Genomic DNA, 13,365 nt, shown 5'->3' with positions numbered 1-13,365 from the left:
TGCTGCCTTCCCCAGATTGAGAGAAGAAAAATTCTTCTCAGATGAGAAGAGGATGGCCTATTCTTTAAGAAAAAAATTTAATAGGTGTCTTGATTAAACAAGGTAAGACTCAAGAGCTTTGTCTGTGTTAGAGAGGTTAAAATATAGGGTGTTAAAACCTTCTCTGGAGTCCTTGGGTGGAAGAAAGAACTGGCTATCTACTTCCAAAATATCAGCCATTGAAAACTCTATGGAACACAGTTCTACTCTGACATACACGGTGGGGTCTCCAGGAGTCAGAATAGACTCGACAGTAACTGGTTATGGTATTAAACACTTCTCTGAATTAAGGTGTACAGATGCCCACATGGGAGCAATGGCTTTGATTCCCTACGGTTTTTCACTGAGCTGATGAGACATAATGGGAAGGGGGTTGGAATTGGAGAAACCATGAGAACAGAAATTCTATGGTTATTAAGGAGAGCAGCAACCTGGAGACATACTATGAGAAAATGGTCAATAAAGATATTTCATATAATCAGGGATGGTCATAAAATTTAACAACAGATGCGTGTTTTGTTTTTTCTCCTAGGCTTTCTATTGAATATATAATGATGGCTAAGCCAGTAAGTTCTTATAAACTTCAGTTTTCTTGTCTGTAAAATAAAGAAAACACTTATTTAAGTTGATCTCTATGGAGGTTGGATAAGGAAGAAAACATGAAAGCACTAGATCCAGTCACATAACTTAATGTGACTAGGTAGGCCACACAAAGCATTAAGAGAGAGTTTTCAGGAATTTTCTCTGTCTTTGGAAGGATTGTCAAACACTGCTGACTTGCTGACATTAAATTGAAAAGACTTGATATACCTCTTAGATATATATCCCTTATAGACCTCCTAGGTTGGGGACAATGTCTCACGCATGAATTGTGCACATGTCTAGTACCGTGGTCTTGCCATGGTACACTTTCAAAACCAGTTTGCTTAATAAATGAGTTTGTACCTTCTTTGGGACTTGCAGATAAGGCAATATAACCACATGGAGTGGGGAAATGATAGCTTCCATGTTGAATTCATCCTTCTTGGAATTTTCGATCACAGCCGCACCCATATCTTCCTCTTCTCTCTGGTCCTGGGCATCTTCACAGTGGCCTTCATGGAAAACACTACAATGATTCTTATCATCTACTTGGACAACCAACTCCACACCCCCATGTACTTCCTCCTTAGCTAACTCTCCTTTAGGGACCTCATGCTCATCTGCACCACAGTACCCAAGATGGCCATCAACTGCTTGTCTGGCTGGAAGTCTATCTCTCTGAAAGGTTGTAGAACTCAGATATTCTTCTATGTGTCCCTTCTCAGAGCTGAATGCTTCCTGTTGGCTGTCATGGCCTATGACTGCTACGTGGCTATATGCCACCCTCTTTGATACACCATCCTCATGAATCAGAAACTCTGCATGCTCTTGACTGTTGCTTCTTGGATCCTAGGCTCTTTTGATGGCATCATTGTGCTCGCAGCTGCCCTGTCTTTCTCTTACTGCCGCTCTCTGGAAATCCATCACTTTTTCTGTGATGTTGCTGCCCTTCTGTCACTATCTTGTAAAGACACCTCTGCATTTGAAAGACTTCTTTTCATCTGCTGTGTGCTGATGCTAATCTTGCCAGTTTCAGTTATCATTGTTTCCTGTTCCCATGTCCTCTGAGCTGTCATCTGCATGGGCTTTGGGGAAAGTCACTACAAGGCTTTCACAACCTGCTCCTCCCACCTGTCTGTGGTTGGACTCTACTATGGTGCCACCATGTTCATGTACATGAGACCAGCCTCCAACCATACACCAAACCAGGACAAGATGGTGTCAGCCTTCTACACCATCCTCACCCCCATGCTGAACCCTCTTATTTACAGCCTCCACAACAAAAAGGTATCCCAGGGACTTAAGAAGTTATTGGGGAAAGGGGAGTTAATATAACTTTTTCAAACATCTTTTGAGTACTTGCTCTGGTCAACATTCCAGCAAGGAAACTGGAATTATTTGTATCATTCTATTCCTGCTAGTTTATCTTTTTTCCCACTTTTTCAAATTTGAAATATCTTTACTTAGCATAATATTATATAAATGTCAAGTGTAAAGTGAACTGAATCTGGACATCAGCATTGGCTGTTCCCCCACTGGGAATTTCTCTTATGTCATTAGCTGTTAGATATGAGTGTGACCTGATCTTAGGATGCTTGCTTTCAAGCCAGGTTTAACTCTGAGTGTTGTTTGCTGCATCCAAGAACAAGGGTTGGAGTCAAATCACTACTTTTGGTTAGATGCCTCTTTGTTCACTAATTGCTTACTTGCCAGTACCTGTCTTCAATTTCACCATTCCTTGCTCACGGTATTGACTGCTTTATTCCTGACTCTTCTCTACTTAATTCCCAAGCATTTAGAAATTGAGAATTAAGTGTCAAATCTTATGTGAATATAAATAGTTCTTTGAAATCCTTTTTTTTGCTTCTATATAAGTTATTTTAATGAATCTAGATAAAACATCTTGTTGGTTTGACTGTGCAATCTTCATCTTCATCATGATTGCTTTCATTCCTCACTCATCATTATCATAACAACCAGAATCCATTTAAAGAAAAGAGAGAACCATCAGTTCCTGGGATTGTTTACCATGATTATTGACATAACACTGAAAAAATGATTCTCTAAAAATTATCCTGAATTTTTTTTTAACCCTTACATTCTAAACTGGCAGTGGTTTCCTTGAAGAGGTTTTATGGTTTCAAAATCCACCCACACCAGTTACTTTATTGTACCTGGAGCCCACTCTTTCATTAACTCTCTAATATGACTGAACTGTTATAAACTGATTGCAGATTGCATTTCTAAATCCCCTACACCCTTGAAAATTGAAGAAAATGCTTACCCTCTCCACTGAAGCTGCCTTGATTTCTCTATACATGATTGTAATTAATCTGTATTATGTAATATTTTATTGCTGTATAATTGCATTTTTTTAAACCAAAACTGAATTTTATGCTTTAAGAACATGCTTTAAGAACATATCTTTCATAAAATTTGCATACAATAAAATCTACCCTTTAAAGTGTACACATCGGTGGGTTTTATTATATTCAAAGAAATGTACAGTCATCACCACTGTATAATTTCAGAACATTTCTATGATTCTGTAACCTGACCCTGTGAATGCCAGTAAATTTCCATTAGTCCATAAACTAGCCCAAGCCACATTTGGCCCACCTCACATGTGCAGAAGGACCAGTTGTGACCGATAATTGACCTCAACAGAAGACACAGCAACAGGAGGAACGAATCAGAAGGAAAATCACCACCCAGACCCTATTCTGAAGGAAAAAGTCCAACAAGAACCATGTAGCCTCCTGTTTCCTGGCCATCCTCTAGAGTTTTCCCTTCCCTGTATGCCTGTGCAGCCGCCATCCTCCTGTGCGGCCACCATATTACTGCCCAAATCACATATAAGCCCTGCTTCCCTGTAGCTCAGGGAGCTAGATCTGAGGAACTTCCTCCTGGCTCCTTGCTCTGTGCGTTGCAATAAGGTTACTTTCTCTTTCTCTAAGACCGGTGTCCAGATAATTGGCAAGTCTGAGTGTGCTGGACAAGGACCACCTTCTAGTGTTCAGTAACAATTCCAAAAGAAACGGCAAATCCATTAACAGTCACTGCCTGTTTCCTCCAGCCTCAGATGCTGACAATCACTAATCTATTTTTTATCGTTATGAATTCACCTATTCTGGAGATTTCATATAAATGTAATCATACAGTTTATAACCTTTTGTTACTGGCTTCTTTCACTTGGCATAAGGTTCATCCATGTTGAAGCATGTATCAGTACTTCATTCCTTTATATGGTTGAATAATATTTCACTCTAAGGTTATACCACATTTTATTTACCCATTCATCTGAAGGGACACTTAGATTGTTTCCATCTTTTGTCTGTTGTGAATAGTGCTGCTATGAACATTGGTGTATAAGTATCTGTTTCAGTTCATTTTTTCAAATCTCTTGGGATATACCTAGGAGTAACATTGCTGATTCATATGGGAACTCTATATTTAACTTTTTGAAGAACAGTCAAAATGTTTTCCAAGGTGGCTGCATAATTCTACATTTCCACCAGCAATATAAGAAGGTTCTAATTTCTCCACATACTCCCTATCACAAGTTTTCTTTTAAAAAAAATATTATCATAACCATTCTAGAATGAGTAAAATGATATACCATTTTGGTTTTGAACTGCATTTGTCTAATGACTAACGATGCTGAACATCCTTTCATCTGCTTATTAGTTGTTTGCATATCATCTTTGAAAGAGTGCATATTCAAATATTTTACCCATTTTTAAACTGGATTTTTTGTCTTATTATTATTGAGTTATAAGTGTTTTTTATAAGTTCTGGATACTAAACCTTTATTAGTTATATAATTTCAAATATATTTTCTCTGATTTATGAGTTATCTTTTCACTTTATTGATAATGTCCTTTGAATCACAAATGTGTTTATTTTGATGGTTTCGAGTTGATCCATTTTTTTTTTCCCTTATTGCTTATGCTTTTGCTGTTCATGCTGTATGTAAGAAATCAGTACCCTATTCAAGGTCACAAAGATATATGCCTATGCTTTCATCTAAGAGTTTTATAATTTTAGTTCTTTTATTTAAGTCTTTGATCCATTTTGAGTTAATTTTTGCGAGTGTTGTGAGGTAATTTTATTCCTTTGCATTTGGATGTCCAGTTGTTCCAGTATCATTTGTTCACAAGACTATTATTTCCATATTGAATTGTCTTAGTATCCTTGTCATAAATCACTTCTACATAAATGTATGTGTTTATTTCTGGACCTTAATTCTAGTCCCTTCATCTATATGTCTATCCTTATGTTAGTATTGCACTGGCTTGATTACTGTATTTTATAGGAAGTTTTGAATTTGGGAAGTGTGAGTCATCTAACTTTGTTCTTCTTCAAGATTGTTTTGACTATTCTTGGGCTCTTGAATTTCTTTATGAATTTTGGGATCAGTTTGTTTATTTCTGCAAGAATGCCAGCTGGGATAAATACAACTATACCCTGAGTACTGAAGGAACGAAATTTCACAGCTTTCTTTTTTGGCCTCATTGTCATCAATGATTTCACTTTTGAGGATCCCTCAAACCACCTGTACATTCAGCAATTTTTTAAAAGGGTTTGCAGGACTTAGCTTATAGTTGTACTTGCAGCTGTGATTTATTATACCAATATACTTAGGCCACACAGTAGGATCATAAAGGAAAAAGATAGGTAAAATATAGGGGAATCCATATGCACTTTTCCTTATGCTCTCCCCATGCTTACAGGATCACCTAGACTAGCAACAAAAAATGCAGCAACATATTGCAATGTTACTGCCCAGGTAAGGTTATTAGAGACACATCACTCATCACTTTTTTTTTTTTGGAGGCTCCTCATGTAAGTACCTCTGCCTTACACATATCAAAATACAAGACTTCCAGAAGAAAATAAGGTGGCCATTCTAAACAATTTTGTTTGTGCAGTTTTAGGCACAGCGACCCACTCTTACCAGTTAGGAAATGTTGGGAATGCTCTGACAGTAAATTTCCTAGACACCAGTCAAGGGCCAGTGACACAAGTAGGCCTTTCTGAAGACAGCAGTCTCAGACATGTTATGCTAATGCTTTTCTGCAGTCTCCAGTCTTGGCTCTTTGCTTTCAATTCCCTCCAAAAATTCTTCTAGGTGTCATTGCTCACATTCTATTTAAAACCCCAGAATAAGTATGTTAAGGTCACTACTGTCCTCAGGACATGAATCATTGACATGTTGTCTGGATTTACTCTTCCTGAATGATTTGATGCTTAGGTTCTAGTAGTGTTGTTGGCAGACAACTTTCTTCTGTCAACTTTTACATTTTCAGGGATCACTTCAGCTGCAGAGAGCTGCCTTGCCCAGGGAGTCCCGCATCCAATAACTGATTAATGTAGGATTATACAAGCCAAACAGTATCGGCCAATTTTGGCCAATGCTAAAGGGCTAATCCAACTCCAGAGTTCCCCATTGGGTAAGCTAAAGCTTTTTCTGGGGTGTTAAAGTTGGATCAATTGCCACCCAGAGGCAATGAGGACCCCATCACTGGGTGTAAGCGGAGCACAAGAGTCCCTGGCACTAGGTGGATGTTTAATATTTTTTAAAGAGCAGACAGTGGAGAATTGGGATCAGTTATGAAAAGAAATTCATTAGCTGGTGCAACATGTCAGGCTTTTGAAAAATATTAGGAAAATAGAGACTGTACCTGAATTAGGATGGCTATTGCTAAGTTCAATTGATGCTCTGGAAAAATAACCAAAAGATGTAAGTAATTAACTGACATTTCAAAGCTACACGTGAAAGTCAGATGGATCGTTAGGAATGTCTTATCTCTTACAGAGGGAGAACAACTTAAGCCATGGTCAAGACAAAAAGCTTAATGATGAGAGTAGTGGAGCTTCAAGAAAGTTAAATTACCAACCAAGAGAGATATCTGATACATGGGATGGGAACATCTGTGTTAATGTCCCTGAATTTCTTGAATTCCTACGTTTCTTTAAACCCTCTGAATAAGCCAAAGTTTCCACCCCTTCTTATTACCATCTAGCCAAAAGCAAACCACTTTGCCATTGAGTCAATTTTGACTCATGTTGACATGTGCAATGCCTCCTTAATCAGAGGCTATGCAGAGGTTTCTAACCCGTAAGACAACTTATGCTTCTTCTGGATATACCTCGATAGCCTCTCCTGGCCACAAGTCCTACAGGTAGGATTAAGTTACAGTATAACACAGCAGAAGAGGCACTGGGTCTGATAAAGGCGAACAGGAACTACACTCCAAAGAGCTGTAGTATTTTACCAGTATTTACCAGCAGAGGCCAGTAGAGTTCAGGTGGTACTGGATGGGACTGAGGATGATAAATCAAATAGACCAAAAAACATAGGTTGGTAAGGGAGAGTTTATCAACTTAGGAGCACTTACCTATGACCCGGGATTTAACAGCCTAACAATAACTCATGAGATGGCCTAAACTTGCTATTTGAATCGCTCCTAGAAGCATGAAAATCTGGGCCTACATAAAGAATCAAAGATCTCCTGGAATAGGCAAAATATTAGAGTATTAGACAATTTTTTTTCTAATTTGAATTACTCTGAAAAATAATTGCTTAAGCACAAATAACAACATATTGCAAAGTTTATAATGTAAGTAAAACTAAACTGTGTAACAACAATAACACATTGGATGGGAGGGATAAATTAGGTGTATACTGTTGTAATGTTCTTATGTAAAGTGGTATAATATTATTGGAAGATAGACTGATAAATTAAAGATGTAATTGTAAACTCTACGACAACAACTTAAAAAAATAGAAAAAGAAGTGTAACTGACAAGGTAATAGTGAAAATAAATTGACTAATAAAAGTTTCTCATATAATCCAAAAGCAGACAGGAAAAAGGAACAAATGGAATAGAAAAAAATCCAGCAAGAAGGTTGACATAAATCCAACCCTAATGATAGTTATATTAAATATACAACCTATAATCATTCCAGTTAAATAAAAATCAAGAATTATCTGAAGACCAAGATCAGTTGTCCCAATACAAAGTTGAAATACCTTGCACAGTTTCTCGAATTGAGCCAGTTTTCCAAACTGTGACCATAGACTGATGAGGAAGATGGGTTCCCTGAAGAAAGGATCCTACAACACCATAGAGAATGAACATCGTAACAGTTTTACCAGTCCAAGGACTAGTATGACTCATATAGCCATATATTTGAATGACTGTGCTTGTGGAAAGGACAATATGAGCCATTTTGAGGACTATCAGACAGTGTCTGAATTACTTTTGATACTCAGAGTCCAGAAGAATTATCATGGCCTTACATTAGAGTGGACACACGGAGTCAAGCAATAAATTGATTCTTCGTCAAGGTGCAACTTGGAAACCCTGGTGGCATAGTAGTTAACTGCTACAGCTGCTGACCAAAAGGTCAGCAGTTTGAATCCACCAGGAGCTCCTTGGAAACTCTATGGGGCAGTTCTACTCTGTCCTATAGGGTCGCTAGGAGTCGGAATCGACTCGGTTTGTTTTATTTGGTAAGGTGCAACTCAGACCGCATCAACTGACCCGGTGGACCTACCCATTGGACATTTTGCCAGTCCATGGGTGTATAATGAAATACACAAACTTTTTACATGGCATAACCATTATATTGAGTCTTGAACTGTGGGATAAGAGCTATCACAGTGGGGAAAGTCAAGTGGAAGTCTCTTAAACTGCTCTCCCACACCCAGCTAAGACAGTAAATCAAAACCAATACTGTAACGCAGGTGAGATGGTAGATATTAGGACATTCTTAAAGGTATAAAGCTGCACTGTCTAATACAGTATCCAATAGAAGCATGTCATTACTGAGCACTTGAAACGTGGCAAATTGAGCTGATAAACTGAATTTTTAATATTATTTAACATAAAAAACTGAAGTACTATAAACTATTTTTTTTCCCATTAAACACAATTCTGTTGTTTTGGTAGAGATACATTTTACTAGTCAAAGTATATATCCATAAGTCTTATTATAGTTGTATTGCAGTCTTCTTGTCAAGAAAATTACTTCCAATATTGTATGTAAACACATCACTGAACTTGCAGCATACTCAAATATTTTTCTATTCATCAATGTAACATTTTAATGTATTTCTTTGTATATTTTATGCAGACAACATGACTTACAGTGGTACCTATATTTACCATAATTGGCAATTAAATTGACAAACTATTTTAAATATATTATAATTAAATTATTTTCCAGTTTAAAAAAAAGGAAGGGCAATTAAAAATTAAACTAATATGTATTTTATCTATCAAAATGTAATTTCTGCAAAATATAAAAAAATAGTTTTTATTATGACAAATGATACTGCAGATACATTAAGTCAAAAATCTAGATTTACTGGAATTGTAAAATAGGTTAATGGTGATGGAAAAATCTCATTGATTAAGGTTAGGATAGCACAGCTGATTACTGTTATTGCTGTCAAGTTGAACTGGCAAAAGTTGTATGATAGATACATTTATAACTATGAAAAAAAAGAGTAGCTACTGAGGCTGCTTAAGTGCAACCAAACACCTCATGGAACTTGGTTCCTTGGTTTGGAGGTGTAGGGTGACAGTTCAGGGGACATGCCCGTTAATTGACATAATAGAGTGTTTAGTGCTTCTGTTCTACCTCCTAGTTTGTTGTGTAGTGTCTGGGGTCTTAAAAGCTTGCAAGCAGCCGTCCAAGTCATAAAAATTGGTCTCTGCTCACCTGGAACAACAGAAGAAGAAGGAGAGTCAGGAATAGGAGCAAGATACGGAATGTGTGAGTAGTTGCTTCCATGAACAACTGCCTTCTTTGTCATGAGACCAGAACCAGATAGTGCCTGGCTACCAATATGCAACATTTTGATCAAAGATTCCGTAGAAGAATTCTGATCAAAAAGGGAAAAATGTAGAACGGAATTTCAAATTTTCATGGACTCTAGACTTTATGGAGCCATGGAGGCTAGATGAACCCCTAAAACTATTGACCTGAGAGAGTCTTTAAACCTTAAACCAAAAATATCCCCTGAAGTCTTCTTAAAACCAAACAATAATTTAGCTTAACTAGTAAAAATATCTACCTTGAGCTTTATGCTCTTTTAAGAACTATCTATATGAGATCAAGTTGAAAATAGCAACTCGAAAGATTAGATAAGAACCTTAGGGAGGAATGAGTTTATATTAATATGGAGGAGCAACTCAGAAAAGGAGGATGAGAATGGTTGCACAACTTGAAGAATGTAATCAATGTCACTGAATTGTATTTTTTTTTTTTATGGTGCTGTGTCCAGAATGCGAAGAATACATGGATCCAAAAACCAGGGGCCTCCACTTGCCATTCTTCCCAATGACTCTCTGGGGGACCTTGTGTTTCCCGTCCAGAAAAAAACCTTTATATTTTTGATCAATTGATTTTCAACAAAGGTGTCAAGAAATTAAATGGGTAAAAAAGAAGTATTTTCAAAAACTGATGCTGGGATAATTGGATAGACATAGACAAAGAAATGAACTTACATTCATAACTCACAAAATACACAAAATTTACAACAAAAGGGATCATATACTTAGACAAGAGAGAAAACTTTTAGAATAAAGCATCGGAAAAATCTTTGTGATCTTGGGTAGTAAGAGTTCTTAGATACAACACCAAAAATGTAATCCATAAAATTTTAAAACTAAAGATAAACTAAACTTCATCAAAACTAAAAACTTTTTTTTTCTCTTCAAAGGACATGATTAGAATGAAAAATAAAATATACATAGACTGTAAAAAATACTTGCAAATCATACATTTGATAAAAAAATGCATTCAGAATATATAAATAACTCATAACTCAATAAAAAGAATTCAAAAAACCCTATTAAAAATGGACAATATTGTGAAAGAGATATTTCAGCAAACAAAATATACAAATGTCTAAAAAGCACATGAACAGGTTCTGCACATAATTAGGGAAACGCAAATTAAAATTATAGCAAGATGGTACTTCATGCCCACTGGCATGGTTATAATCAAATGGTTTATCAGTATGAGAAAAGTTGTTCAACATCATTAGTCGTAAGAGAAACAAAAATTGAAATACAAATGAGATACCATCAGTAATCTACCAAATTAGATAAAATTACAAAATAGAACTGACAACACCAAGTGAAATCTGTTTGTCAGTATCTTGGCTGCTAACCAAAAGATCAGCAGTTTGAATTCACCAGCTGCTCCTTGGAAACCGTCTGGGGGAGTTCTACTCTGTCCTATAGGGTTGCTCTGAGTCAGAATCAACTTGACAGCAACAGGTTTGCTTTGGTTGGTTTATTGAATTTAAACACACAACATCTTATGATTTTATACATGCAACAAGAGACATGGACATAAATGTTAATAGCACCATTTTTTATAATAACCCCTAACTGGAAGCAACATAAATCTATCAATAATTGAGTGTATAAATAAATTGTGGTATGTTAGACCAATAAAAAAGCCATTGCTGTCAAGTCGATTTTAACTCATAGCTACCCTATAGAATTGTCCCATGGAGTTTACAAGGCTGTAAATCTTTGAAGCCAACTGCCACATCTTTGTTTCCGCGAAGCATGGCCAGTGGGTTTGAACTGATGATCTTTCTGTTAGCACCCAAGTGCTTAACCACTGTGCAACCAGGGCTCTTTTTTGTTAGAGCAATAGAATACCCATAACAGTTACATTGTCTAATACTGTAACAAGTTACATGAAGCTGTTGAGCACTTGAATTGTGGCTAGTTAGAAGAGAAATGTACCGTGAATGTAAACTGCACAACGGACATAAAAAATGTAATATGTAAAAACATTTGCATTTAATATATACTGATATAGTATTTTTGATATATTGGAGTGAATAAGTGTATTACTAAAATTGATTTCAGTATTATTTTTCTTGTTTATTTTTTTGAAGAACAGAATTTTATTTTCTCACAGTTCAGGAGGCTAGAAGTCTGAATTCAGGGCACCAGCTCTAGGAGACGATTCTCTCTCTTTTGGCTCTGGGGCAATGTCTTTATTTCCTTCAGCTTCTGTAGCCTTGACATTCCTGGGTTCTTTGGTGATCCTTACATGACATCTTTCTTCACTCTCTTTGTTTGCTTGTCTTTTTGTCTATGCTGCTCCTTATAACTCAGAAACAATTTGGTTATGACGCATCCTACACTGATATGGCCTCATTAACATAAAAAAGAAAACCCTATTCCCAAACGGAATTACATCTACAGGTATAGTAGTTAGATTCCAACACATATTTTGGGGACACAATTCAATCTATAACAAGCGCTGATTAGATTCTGTTTCTCTGGTGGCGCTGACAACTCTCACATGCATCACAGTTGTTTTTGTGTGCCATTGAATCAATTCTGACTCAGAGCTGCCCCATGTGACAGTCTTTTTATTTTTTAATGCGACTACTGGAAAATTCAAAATAATGCATTTGGCTGGCATTTGTGATTCTCGTAGTTCTACTGTGTGGCACTGTGCTACAACAATGAAAGTGATTAAACTGATTAAACTCAATGATTTAATAATTAAATTCAATGGTATGGACAATTCTCATAAATATAATATTTAGCTGAAGTGTCCAGACACAAGCAAATGTGTACTGTTTGATTCTACTAATGTAAATTGGAAAATGAGCAAAATTTGTGTATGGTTTAGGAAGTTAGAAAAGTGCTTCCACTTGGGAAAATGGGTGTTTAGTCACCTTTAAGGGATACACAAAGTGTTTCTATAGTGCTGATGATATGATATTTATTAAGCAGAAATATGTTCACTTTCTGAAAAGTAGTCACTAAAGGTACATTTTTCTTTGCACACAAAGAAAGAAGTAATCTCATTTTCAAAAAGTGTGTGCGTTGTAGGTAAAGCATTTTTAGGAGAAAATATAAAGCATTATGTATACATTATAATGGAGAAAAACTATAAAGAATGAGATAAGTGTTGATATGAATAAGGAAAAACAGACAGCAAAATATACACAGGAACAAGAAGGAATATAATAACAAAAATAAAAGCAGACATGCATGCAATAAAAGGATAACATATATTTTTTTAAAAAATCAACAGTTGGTTTTCTAAAATACTGACAGACTGAGATTGATCAAAATAGAGAAAAGATAAATGAAAAAATCAGAATAACAAAACAGGATAAAACCACAGAATGTGCAGCCTTTTATAATAGCAGGGTATTACAAACACATTTCTTGCTATACATTAGAAATTTACTTAAAATAGGGAAAGTTGATCATATAACCACCAAGAATAAATATATTTCAAGTATTTTTAAACACAGTCTTTCTTTGGCATCTCTAGTGGGATACATTCTAAGGACAAAATAATCACAAAGAAATCTACATTGAGTAACCTGGTTTTTCGTAGCGCTACTGATATTATTATTTTGAAACTTTCATACTGTAAGAAAAAGCAATAAGTAATATGGTAATATTGTTAAGAACAAAGATTTTCAGAGTAAAATAAAACATACCAAAACATATGAAATCAAAGAATGTAAGTAAAAAAATTGTAATTTTAATTAGAAGTGTAATATAAAACAATGATTTATTTTTCTTTTTTAAAATAATGCATGTTTTCTAACTCTCCATTGCAGAGGCTTAGAAGCCATACCACCCCGGTAATAATGGGCACTACCGTCCCAAGAACGTGTTTATATGCAATTCTCCGGGAAATCAACTGGGATTCGTAAAGGAAATGCACACAAT

At 36.0% G+C, this 13,365-nt stretch overlaps 1 protein-coding gene across 1 annotated transcript; it reads left to right on the top strand.

The window, feature by feature from the left end:
- The first annotated feature begins 1,020 nt into the window (after positions 1-1,020).
- On the top strand, positions 1,021-1,956 carry LOC101345770 (olfactory receptor 2M4). Its single transcript, XM_012559658.1, is given in 1 exon segment — positions 1,021-1,956. A coding segment is annotated over 1 exon segment (936 nt).
- Positions 1,957-13,365: the final 11,409 nt, after the last annotated feature.

The sequence above is a fragment of the Trichechus manatus genome, unplaced genomic scaffold (assembly GCF_000243295.1).
Source record: "Trichechus manatus latirostris isolate Lorelei unplaced genomic scaffold, TriManLat1.0 scaffold00290, whole genome shotgun sequence".
NCBI lineage: Eukaryota > Metazoa > Chordata > Mammalia > Sirenia > Trichechidae > Trichechus > Trichechus manatus.
The sequence above is the reverse complement of the archived record's forward strand: the minus strand, read 5'-3'. Positions and strand labels throughout refer to the sequence as shown.